At 41.6% G+C, this 12,358-nt stretch overlaps 1 protein-coding gene across 1 annotated transcript; it reads left to right on the top strand.

The window, feature by feature from the left end:
* Positions 1-358: 358 nt before the first annotated feature.
* Positions 359-10,923, top strand: SMNDC1 (survival motor neuron domain containing 1). Its single transcript, XM_074907703.1, has 6 exons — positions 359-496; positions 1,174-1,293; positions 5,045-5,187; positions 7,089-7,250; positions 8,310-8,463; positions 9,190-10,923. Exons 2-6 carry the CDS (start codon positions 1,174-1,176, stop codon positions 9,325-9,327), a joined length of 717 nt encoding a protein of 238 aa, XP_074763804.1. The 5' UTR covers positions 359-496; the 3' UTR covers positions 9,328-10,923.
* The last annotated feature ends 1,435 nt before the right edge of the window (positions 10,924-12,358 follow it).

Genomic DNA, 12,358 nt, shown 5'->3' with positions numbered 1-12,358 from the left:
GGCAGGGCCGCGGCCGTCTGGCTGCGGAGGGGCTGCCCACCTCTCCTCACATGGGACTCGCCAGGGGACGGGGACAGGAGGGAACCGATAGGCCCGGGCCCGCCGGCAGCGCGGACAGGCCGCAGGGGACAGGCGCAGGGGACAGGCGCAGGGGACGGGCCGAGGGGACAGGCGCAGGGGACGGGCGCAGGGGACGGGCGCGGCCTGGCGAGGCGCTGAGGGACAGCTGACGCCCTCCGCCCCCGCCCTCTCCCCCGCCACGTGACCCGGAGGCCGCGCGAGGCGGCTGCGTTGCTCGGCCGACCAGCGCCGCGCGCCGGCAGCACGTGACCGGCGGGGCGCTCTCGCGAGCGCTGGCGCGCGCTGGGCCCTTTGCCCCGCCCGCGGCGAAGGAGACGGAAGCGGCCGCGGCCCGACGGGACCCAGAGCGGCGCCCCCCGCCCGCCGCCCCGTCCCCCTCCCCCTGGCCCGGCCCGGGCCCCGCACGCCCGCCGAGGTGAGAACCGGCGCCTCCTCGCCGCCCCCGCGCCTCCCGCTGTGCCGCCCGGCGGCCTCGTCCTTCCCGCTTGGAGGGGGCCTGGGCCTAGGCCTCGGCTTAGGCCTGAGCCTGGGCCCGTCCGCCGGCGCGGGCCCTTCCGCGCGGGCCCGGCCCCGCTTCCTCGCAGTTCCACCGCGCCCCGAGTCGCCCGGATCGGTCCGACAAGGAGCGGGTGGCCCCGGGCCGGGCTCGCCGCAGCCGGCGGCCCTGGGGCCAGGTGGTTAGCTCCCGGGAGGGGCCGGTCCCCGGGCGCCGCGGAGGATTTCGCTGGTGTAAACGTGACGACTCTGGTTTGTGGCGTCCAGAGGGGAAAAACTGACGTGCGCGGTGGTTTGCTCAAGGTGTGGGTAATTTTGAGTCTGCCCAAAGGGCCGCCGGTAACGTAAGTTACGCGTTTTCCCAGCGCACGCACGCAGGCACGTGTTTAAGCTTTCATTTTTTGAAATTGCTTGGGAGTGGTTGAACAGTACAAGAGTTAAGGTGAGCGACTATGTATAATGAAACAACGCGTTATTGAAACTCAGTTGTATTTTTAAATAGTAACAGCTTTTTGTGTTACTTACTTGCACCACAAGATGTGATTAAAAAGCAGCAAGCCTGTTTTGATGTGTTGCTTGTGTGTATGTTTCTTGCAGATGTCAGAAGACCTTGCTAAGCAGTTAGCTAGCTACAAAGCTCAGCTTCAGCAAGTTGAGGCAGCCTTGTCTGGAAATGCAGAAAACGAAGATTTACTAAAACTGAAGAAAGACTTACAGGTGAGAACTTGACGATATGAATAGCTGAAACTTTCAGGTCTTTAGCAAGTGTTTAATCTTCCTAAATATTTTGATTGTAACAAAAATATATACTTGGTGGGTTTAGGACTTTCTTTTCACAGTTTGATACAATTATGGTAGGGTTGGTTTGAAAAAACCCCCCAAAGTACGGCGTATTTTAAACCTTTCTGGTAGATCAGTAAAAAAGATGTACTAACTGATACAGCAAACTCTTCTGCTGAAAGCTTTAGCCAGAGTGATGAAAGATAAACCAATGCTGTCTTTGCTCTATTTTTTTAAAGTGTTTTTCAGAAAGTCATCGTATTTTGTTGCTTTTACTATGCTGAACCCTGATGGTTGGGCTTAACATTGTGCCTTTCTGCTTATTTTTGAGTTGTCAAATAATTTGATCCAGAATCTGTTTATTCATTGCAGGCATTTGCAGTGATAAAAGCTTTAGAGTGTAGTTCCGTATTCCTTGTATGTCTAAGCCTTCATTATCTTAAGGTTTTTATATAAGAAAGGAAAAGGATCATGTTCTTCACCTGCAGTGTTTTAAACATATGAGAGCATACCTCATTCTTAAGAGCGAAAAAACATTTCTGGTCCTTAGGGTATTCTTCAGTGACAGGAAGACCACCAGCTTAATTTCAAGTTAAGTGGTATTTTGTACTGTTCAGATTTGTTATGAGAGTGCAAGATGCTGCTTCATTTCTGTTGTGGATTGCTTTAGCCATCAGATCTAAAAATACATAAAACCACCCAGTACAAGATTCAGTGACCACTAATCTGTATGGAAATAACAGTAATAAAAATGATGCCTCAACCAAAAGATGAGTAGTGCCTCAAATCAGTGATCTGTAGAGTTCCTTTTAAATGACAAAGGCTTTGTGCCCACAAGGCACTTTATAGATCATCTTGATATCCCTCGTTGTACACTGTTAAAAGCATGTGTATATTTTTATATTTTTAAAATGCACAGCAAAACCCATATGGGATGATATTTCCGATACCAACACGACCTCGGCTTTGATATGCAGAGATCATTGATGTGAAAGGACAACTTGCAGACTTTTTATAAAAGCTTTCTGCACAGAATGGGGAAGATCTTTACACTTTCGTCCCCAAAAGGTTTGCTATCCATATGTTCCACCTTGAAAATGACATACTGTTTTGCAGACTTAATATATGCCAACCAACCAGTTATAAAAATGAGTTCAATGCTTCAGTGTCCCAGCTAAACAGCTTCTTGTCTCTTCAAAAAGACTGCTACTATGTAATTGAAACATTTTTTTGCTATCATAAATATTGATGCACTAGTTCATTTCGTATTCTTAGCTTAATGCTGAGTAACAAGATTAAAATATTAGAAGTAGTTTTTATAAAGTAGCTTTTCACTTTTTGTTTCACTGAAGCACTTCTAGGACAGAGTCTGAGCACCCAGGAACCGAACTTACCTTTTGTATCAAGTAGAATTGATGGCAGCTGTCATCTTCAGTAATTGGAGATTGTATCTGTGGGCATTGTGTTCTGGAGTGTAGAGTTCTGTCTGGCTTTGTAAAGACCAGTTGGTCAGGAAAAATCTTGGCAAACTCTAACTGGTATTCTCTGTGGGTCACACCGTTGTGTCACAGGACGTGGCAGCAAGCCATATTGTTCAACTCATTTGGCTGCACGGAGCTGCTGTGGTAGTCAAACTTGTGCTCAGATGATTTCTTTGAATGAGCTATTATTCCATTAAAGACTTTAAAACAGTCTCATGGTTTGCAAGAAAATTAATGTTTCTGTCTTGTGTGCTAAGATACATGACTATCGGATAAAGATTTTTACCAAATTTGCTATTTATAGCCTGGTGTGTAAGTCACTTTATCAAATCCAAAGAATTCTTGTTAGACTTGTCTGGAACTTTTCACGTTTGAGTTCTACAATAAGCCATCTATGAACGTGGCAACAGTAAGTCTACCAGTAATATGAAAGTGTTCTCTACATACCTGAAACACTTGCTTTCAGGTGGCTTGTGCCTGATGTATTGTATTTGACTTGCTGAGATTAAGATACCTATTTCAAACCATGATGCATCCAGAATTTGCAGAATACAGCTATCTATGTGTTGAGGAATAGTTAGGGAGGGAAAATTAGGCCAGTGCTATGTGTTCTGCAGAGCGTTCTCAAATTAGGTAACTTGATAATCAAAATCTGTTCTGGTTCAGCTGTAGTACTATGGAAAATGGAGAGCAAAGTAGTAGAAGTAATTGTGTGTTTCTGTGGCAGTTGCAGCTGATGGTGCTTACTGTTGCAGGTACTAACTAGCAGCATCTCATAAATGAAGAGTAGAACTTTTGTTAGGAAGGTGTTGGAAATTCAGACATTAACAGCTGCAACAGAAAAAACCATGAGGCCATTCGTGCCAGTTGTATAGTTTATCAGATAAAAATGCATGTAAGTTTATATTGTATTATCTTCTCATTTTGGAACTGCTTATGATCCTTTAGGCTCTTGAGGAATGAAGAACAGCTTCTTTAACCACTTTTTCCTGAGCTAGGCTTTGTACACCCATAGCTGAACTAGGATGTGAAACTGGGAGGAAAGTTCAGGCTCCACTGAGCCTCAGTTGAACATTGTTTATCTGTAATCCTCCCCTAATTTAAATATTTACTGTTAGTTAGGAGAGTGACAATGGTTCATGTTGAGATACTCAAAGAACTGAAGAATTTTTATTCTTTAAGGACTTCAGAGTGGCTTTGCCTTATATAAAGCCTCTTAGGTGCTGACTCCTCTGACTTAACACTAGTGGAAGCCAGTGGTTTGATTGCACAGAATAAGAGTATAATACTGGCAGCAAGTTGGGGAGGGGCTTTTGCATGCTCCTGTCTGTGAATTAATAATATTTAAAGGAACTGGGGAAATATGTTACTTCTCTTGTTGGATTAGTGAGGGAATGCCTGACCTGAAATCTTAAGGTCAGGGAATTCAGAGAAAAACAAGTATCAAAATGACTTTAGGAAGTCAGTCTTTAGTATGCACTTGAACGCTTTCTCTAAATGAGAGGGCTTTACAGAGTGGCAGTTGTGGACAGTATTCTTCACCTTGGCTCTGGGTGATTCAGTTCAGCCAATCCCCGTATTTTTGAGGAAACTGAAATATGTTTCATCACTTAGAAATGCTGCAATTATCCTTGTAGTTGTTGTGTATTTTAGAGATCCCTATATATAATATAGCCAGCCAGACCAAAAGGGGAAGGGATGGAAGAAACTGCCAGCTACGGAGAGAATGGAAGCATTCTGTCCTGTCATGTTTTGTCTTCACAGCACTGTCCTGCTGAATTCTTGCTCTGCCACATGTTGGTTATTGACCAGAAATCACACAACATCACGTGCAGCCATGTGTACAGAGTCACACCCTGATTTTTTTTTTTTATTGAGACTGTCTTGGCTGTATCTTTGTGCCTACTGATAAACAACTCACCTAAAAAGAAATTATATAAAATAATAGGTTACTCTTTGAAATTTTGAGGTGGGCACGGGCAACTTTACTGCAATACACTGAATACCACATACCTTTTTATCTGTGTTGTTGATGAGTGCGTTTAGTTAAATGATTAAAAAACCAAAATAAACTTAGTCCACTTTACATCAGCTATGAATTTAATACAGTAACTTCAAAAAAAACCAAACCAGTAAGCTTGGGGTAAAAATATTCATGGTAACAGAGCTTCAAAAGTTATTCTTTGTGGGTTTTTTGTCTTTTATAGGAAGTCATAGAATTAACCAAAGATCTCCTTTCAACACAACCTTCGGAAACTCTTGCAAGTTCTGACAGTTCTGCGTCTGCTCTGCCCAGTCACTCCTGGAAGGTTGGGGATAGGTGTATGGCCATATGGAGTGAGGATGGACAGTAAGTGTAGAAAACTTCTCTAACAGTTACATGAAATAGTTCAATGGTAAGAGACTTTCATTCAGTTTGAACCGCCCCTAGGGTGACTAAAAGCAAAAAGAAATCAGAAAATAAATATAATATTAGCTATTATTATACTCTCTTTATTAAAAGTCAGTATTTTAGGTCAGTATTTTAGATAAAAAATGAAGAGATGTGGGGTCATTTTCTAGAAGTGCCTTGTTTGTCACTAACCTCATAAAAGTAGGGTAGCTTTGGTAAATTACCATTTGCTAATGTAATAAATGGCAGACTTACATGAATTGATCTATCAGAGCATCCTTCAGGATGTATAATTCATAATTTGTCATTGCATTCATATATATGTAATTGATTGCCATCAAGAAAAATCCTTGCTGTATCTCAGTTTGCCTCTAATTGGAAATTAATTTTTAATTGGAAATGCTGAGCTTTGGCTATGAAATAACTAGCTGTGTAATGTAACTATAGAATTAATCAGCCTTTTGGATTTAGTCTCCATTACATTATAGTCTATGAAGTTCTGGGAACCCAAGCAGTTCATTCTGGCTTCATAATCTTCAAAATTTTAAAATTACTTCCTATACTGCAAAATGTTGCAGCTTTTTAAAAATGACTATTTACGCCAGACTAATATCCCGGTCATTACTGCTTAGAGAAGCAATATTGCTCAACGAATGTGGTTGTGTTTAACAGTGTAGTAACCACACAGAGATTTTTGTATAGCTGTTCCTACCCATCTTGGGTAGGAAACAAACCTAGAAGTGAACAGTTTTTCTGTCACAGATTGAGTAAAATGCTTTTGTGTCAGAACTTAAAAATTGAATCTTACTGTCTTAGGTCACCATTGGGTCATTCTTCTTGCTCTGATCACTGGGCTAGAGGATCAGAGCTTGGGGAAGTATGTGCCAGTGTCCACTGAAGTGGATCTTACTGGATTGTTTTTTGTATTGCTTTTTTTTTTAAACTCCCTGCTTCTGTTACAACATTCCTTAACTGACCAGTGTTTCATGAAGAGCTAGCCAGAAATGAATACCTCACGTAGTCTGTGTTTCCATGTATTTTCATCTAGCTCAACTCAAGATGCTGCTGGCCCACTAAAATCGCACAAGAAATTAATTTAGTAAATGTTAACTGGAATATCATCTATGAAACTTCTCATTTTATTCCTCTGTTTGTTTTGATATATCCTTTTGCTTGGAATTTAGATTCAATTATTTTAAATATTTTTTTGAAATGCCACTTTTTTCATCTTCCCCATTATGAGGTTGGTTAGACCAAAATGTTTCATACACATAAGTATGAAATGGACTGATTTCCTCTAAGATTTCAAAATATCTGTTTAAGATCAACAAGAGAACTTTTAATTTTGTAAGTGTTGAAGAGGGAATATTTTGAAAGCTTCAGTTTTTCTTAATTCTTTTTCATATGGAGAAAAATGGAACCGGAGCTTTGCTGTTGTAAGCTGACATTTTCCAAAACTCCTCAGTGAATTCCCTGAAAGCAGTGTTCTGTGAATGCAGTATTTTGTTGGGTCTCTTTTTTTTTTCTTTTTCCCCCCAATCCTATGACCTGCCAGAACTAGAACCAAATCAAGATATCTGATTAGATTGGCCCCAGCATTAATCATTAGTCTTGGCAACTGTGAGGCCATTGCTTCTCAATGCTAAAGGTCAAATACAGCAGATTCCGGTCTTTGTACTTGTGTCCCTTTGATTTTAAGAAAATAATCTCTTGGTTTGATTTGTGTAGTGTCCCTGAAAATGAAGGCTGGTATTTGCAAATTTTTTTACTTAATGCCATTAGCTGGTTGACAGTGTAGGTGTTGACGGGCTGAGTATTAAAGCTTTACTCACATGCTTACAGCCATGATATCTTTACAGGTGTTATGAAGCTGAGATTGAAGAAATAGATGAGGAGAATGGAACAGCTGCAGTCACATTTGCTGGATATGGCAACGCTGAAGTTACACCTCTGTTCAACCTCAAGCCTGTGGAAGAGGGAAGAAAAGCAAAAGAGGACAGTGGCAATAAACCCATGTCCAAGTAAGTAATACACAGGCAGAAGTCTGAAAGCTGCTTTGGTTTTTTTCCCCCACAGCTATAAAAATTGATGAAATATTTCCTGTTTGTTTGGAAAAGGATCTTAAATCAATTTAGCATATGTTTGATAGATTATTGTTGCTAGTATTGTGTTTTATGTATCCTGGCAAGATAATATGGTAGACTTTGTTTTACTCTGATTATGCTATCTCAAGATAGCAAGTGTGTAAGCAGTACATTAAGAAAAGTTAGTACTTCTTCATTGAGAGCAAAGAGCCTACAAGTTTCAGCCCACCTCTAGCGTAGGCTGTTCTCAGAGCTGTGGTTTGGCTAACGACAACTGCACTCACCAGTATGAAGGACTTTGGCTTCTGCCTGTCCCTGTTAGGACAGCTCTGTGACCCCATTGCTGGGGAGATGTGCTTTACTCAGTATCCTGCTGTGTCTAACACAGAAGGGCATTTGTAAGGGCTGAAAACTTTTTTTTTTTTGGGGGGGGGGGAGGCAGTACAATTTCAGAGTTGGTTATAGGCAATGAATCCTAAGGGATTGTTCAGAGGGGTGCTGCACTGTGGCACAGATCGACTCCTTGAACTCCTTTATCTTTACTGAAGTAACTTACCTTTGTTCTTTTCCTTCATCCCTTTCCAATACTTGGTAGCATGAGAGTCCTGCAGACCTCTAGAGAAGTTTGGGCTTTTTATTTGAATGGGCTATTTAAATTTTCCAAACCCTAGATGTTTCTGAAATGTAGAAGTGCTGATAGGTACCTTTTCGGTTTCAGAGAGGAATTGCATGTGATCCCATGGGTTGCTGTGTTTGGCATGGTCTTAATCAGGTGGTGGTGGTGGTTGTTCTTGTGCATAAATATATAAATAAGCAATGTAATGCTAATGCATGGGAAGACTTGCTTGGGGTTTTTTTTTCTTCCAAGTGGAGAATATTTACAAGCTTTGTTTTCTGTCAGTTATGGAAAACTATTGTGCATGTCTGTCTTACGGGGGGTTTAGTTTCTTACAGGAAAAGGCACAAACATAAAATGTCTTTTTTCTTTCTCTCCAGAAAAGAGATGATAGCCCAGCAACGAGAGTATAAAAAGAAGAAAGCTTTGAAAAAAGCTCAGAGAATTAAAGAACTTGAACAGGAACGAGAGGACCAGAAAGTCAAGTGGCAACAGTTTAACAACAGAGCCTATTCTAAAAACAAAAAAGGCCAGGTTTGTTTGGTTTTGTCAGTATGCAAATAACAACAGGGCAAAGACTTCTGTGCAGTACTTTGGGAGAGAGGAGGAAATGGTTTTCAGAGGAGGATCATCTTTGGGATTCTCAAGTGTGTAGTTTGGTATTTTGAAGACTCAAAATGCCTGGTTTTGTACTGGCTGATTTTGAAGCAGTGCCGCTCCTTGAGGCTGAGCTTGCACTCAGCTTGGAGAGCTGGACTCACTGTCACTTGCCAGGTTGTGTTTGTTGGAGCTTAGAACCTGAAGGCCTGTCTGTACCTCCAAACCTGACTTCTTGCTGTGTTATAACCTGGCAGACACGGCGCTAAATCATAGCCCTGGAGTAGCAAGTGTAGTGCAGAAAAGGTAGCAAGGACGTTTTAAAGCTTTATTTCATTTTTATCATGACTTGATCAAGAGCTGCCAGACATAAAGCTTCAGTCTTCCTTATGAACAATTGTTAGAGATCATTGTATTAGAGAGGTGAATTTTATTCATTATTGGCCTGATCCAAAGTAGCAGAGTCACATCCAGTGAGTGCCAGGAAGTTCCAGGAAGTTCCCAGCTCTGTCGCACTTGCTGATAACGTCACAGATGAGCTAGCCTCTAGAGAGCATCTACAGAGTTAAGCTGAGGATTTTAAAACATTTCAAAGGGTAATGTTTAGGGGGTTTTAAGGGCAAATTAGTAATTCAGAAATGTTTTTTTCTGTTTCATTTGCAGGTAAAGAGGAGTATTTTTGCTTCCCCTGAGAGCGTAACTGGCAAGGTTGGAGTTGGAACATGCGGAATTGCAGACAAACCTATGACACAGTATCAAGATACCTCTAAATACAATGTCAGGCATTTGATGCCTCAGTAACAGGGGAAAATGGTGGAACTTCATCTCTGCAGGGCTTTACACTTATCTTTTTATCATTATATTTTTCTAAAAGTAAATTATTTGTTGGCACATAGCGAGTAGTCCATTTTGTCACCATCACTTTGGCTTCAGCTGATATGAGCCTTAAATCTCCAGCTATTGATTTGATCCCCCCAGTCGTTAAACTTTTCGTAGTTGCATTAAAATACATTCTGCAGGTAAATGCTTTCATGAATTGCTGTTACCTGTTACTCTGAAAGGAGTAGTTATCTGCAGCTTTGATCTCTAGAATCTTCCCTTCATACTAGTAGTGAAGTTTCTGTTCCTTAAGAGAAGTGGTGGTATAAAAATGGCACTGTAGCAGCCTCCCTCACTTCTGTAGCCACCGTGCTGTCTGAGCAACAAGCTCAGCACTACAGAGCTGCTGCAGCTCTGGGAGAGCTAGACTCCATCCCAGCTTATGTGTCATGGAATTGCTAAGGAAGTTCTAAATTACTCCCTTACAGATCCCCTGCAGATCGATTTGTACAGCTGTAAATGAGGGCAGAACAGGGCCGATAGGATCTTTACTACTACTAGTGATTCATGTGCTAGAAACAATAAATCTGACTTTAATTCCAGTCTGAATTGCCTGTGCTAGAAGTTAAGCAGAGGAGGTACTACTTTTTTTTTAAAAAATACTCATCAAATTTTCATAGGAGACTATTGAAATGTAACCAGAAAACCATAGGACAAAGTAGACTCCAATTTCGAAGTAGAGAACTGTACTTAAAAATACCTGCCCCATCCCTCCCTGAGGATGAGAGTTGGAGACCAGAAAAGTTGTGCTTTGGGAAGGAGCCATCACCTCCCCTCCTGTAGATCTTGTGGGTTTAGTGGCACAGTCACAGACCTGGAATACACAGCTCGTCCCTGGGCCTCCCTCTGCTCAGGCAGAACCGCAGCACAGCAGATAGGAATGCCCAGAGCCTGCTGAGTTGTGAGGGAGTAAGTAACTTAAATAACTGACTGGCCCTAGTCTTCATTGTAACTTCAGCTGTATTACAGTGCTGCTGAGCCCCTTCAGTTTTGTTCAGGAAACCATGTGTAAAAGCTCTTGCTTTCTTGTATTTTATGTGATTTGGGTTCCTCTGTTACTTGTCTCATGGTAGTGGTGCCATCTCTGAACCCATAATGTGTTAAAGAAGTTAATGGGTAGCCCTGTATACAATGTAGATATTATTTTTGTAAAATCTAGGGCTGAGTTAATGGACAAGAGTACATCAGCTGTTTCCCCCATTAAATAATTAAAGGGTGTTTCTTGTCCATTAACCCTGACCATTATTTCCCTGTATATTATGTTAATGTAGCTCATTTTGTAATTTGTTAACTAGATCAGGTCACGTCAGCAATTGTTGATGCACTGATTGGTGGACATGTCCATCAGTTACCTGAGTCACAACTCAAGCTAAACTCTACAACTGGTAGTTTAGAATCCATACATAGAAAAAGGTTCTCCCTATAATGGGAGAAGGTGATTTTTATGAATACAAAGTGTGTTAATTTCAGTTTTGTATGTTTAACTTTTATTAAATAAAGTGTTTAAAATCTGCTGGATATATTTGACAAAGTGAAAGTAGGTATGGTGGGGGCACAGTAAATGATCAGGAAGGCGGTAAGTATAGAATCTGCTGGGCAGAATGTAACACTCAGAAGTGAATCAAAAGTACTTCCCCTTCACTGCAAGATGAAGTAGATGTTGCCCAATTTCTCATCTCCACTGGTAGCAGGGGGGTAAATTTTCTTTTTCATAGATAAGCTCCTAACTTAAATCATCTGACTGCACTGCCTTTTAGAAAAGGATTTTGTCCTACAGTCTGCACCCTACAGACACAAGTCTCAGCAGTGACGTTCAACAGGCAGTAGTCCTGAAACACTGAAGTAGGCAGACTGGAGTTTTCAAGAAGCCATATAAGGCTCTACATCCTCTTTAAAAAAAAAAAAAGTCTTCAGAGAAAGAGACTTAATCCATACCTGACATGCACTGCATCTTTTGACGTAATAAATACAATAAATGGTCTACCACAGGACTATGTGTTCACTAGTCCTGGAGAGAACTTAAGGCATGGTGAGTCATGGGACTGCAATGGGCATGTGAGCTTCCTTTGTACTGGACAGTCCGGCCCAAGTTAAAACTAGTTGGTCTCGTGGACTTCCTTCATTTTTGCTGAGCCTTTCAAAAAAAAAAATTAGCAAAACTTGTACCTTTCCTTTGAGTAACACTGTCCCCTCTCGGAACATGGATTGCCTCATGAACTTAGCTGTAACTTCTGTTGGGCGCTGCAACAAAATGCTGAAAGTTAGTTTAGGTCACTTTTTAAATGCCTTACCTGGAACCGTGATGCAGTGATACCACTGCGGCTGGGGAATCTATGCAAGAGAGAGCATTTTCAAGACAATTTGTATAAATAAAAAATGCCACCAAAACTGCCATCTTAACCACACAGCCATTCCTTGCAGCACTTGATTTTTTTTTGATGCTGTTTCCTCATCGTGGGCCAGTTCATGTGTAGTCTGGCCCTGGTAAAGTGTCACGCCATTCACATAGTAAAAATAAATCGTGAGTTAAGCAATGCTGGTAATTGCCAAAAAAGCCGCACAATGTTCCTTATTTTACAAATGCTGAAGTGACCCAAAATGTGTGGCTGAAAGCATTTTGGTATTGGTTTGTTGGGTTTTTTTATAAATTATTTCCCAGTTTTATTATTTGGTCTAAACAATAAGCTGATTTTTCAGAACTGCTCTCTGTTGACTTCTGGGCCTCAGCAAGCAGAGGAAGTACCTGCCCCAGTGCTAGCAAATCCTACTACAGAGTGGAAGTGTAAAAGCACAAAGCTATAGACATAGTAGCAAATATATTTGTCGGAGAACACAGATTTGTTCCTTTCAGCTAAGGACACTGTGCAAGATAACCAGTATGGGCTATGCATTTCCTCTTTAAGTTACTACAGGAAATGGTTTATCTACTACAGCCCCAACCTTGTACAAATTT

This window comes from Athene noctua, chromosome 5 (assembly GCF_965140245.1).
Source record: "Athene noctua chromosome 5, bAthNoc1.hap1.1, whole genome shotgun sequence".
NCBI classification, from domain to species: domain Eukaryota; kingdom Metazoa; phylum Chordata; class Aves; order Strigiformes; family Strigidae; genus Athene; species Athene noctua.
This window is presented reverse-complemented; position numbering and strand designations above follow the sequence as displayed.

Bases quoted from the DNA above. Each gene is read 5' to 3' on its own strand.
- SMNDC1 (XM_074907703.1), top strand. From the start codon at position 1,174: ATGTCAGAAGACCTTGCTAAGCAGTTAGCTAGCTACAAAGCTCAGCTT. The intron at 1,294-5,044 runs GTGAGAACTTGA...TGTCTTTTATAG, and splicing joins AACTGAAGAAAGACTTACAG to GAAGTCATAGAATTAACCAA. The intron at 7,251-8,309 runs GTAAGTAATACA...CTTTCTCTCCAG, and splicing joins GGCAATAAACCCATGTCCAA to AAAAGAGATGATAGCCCAGC.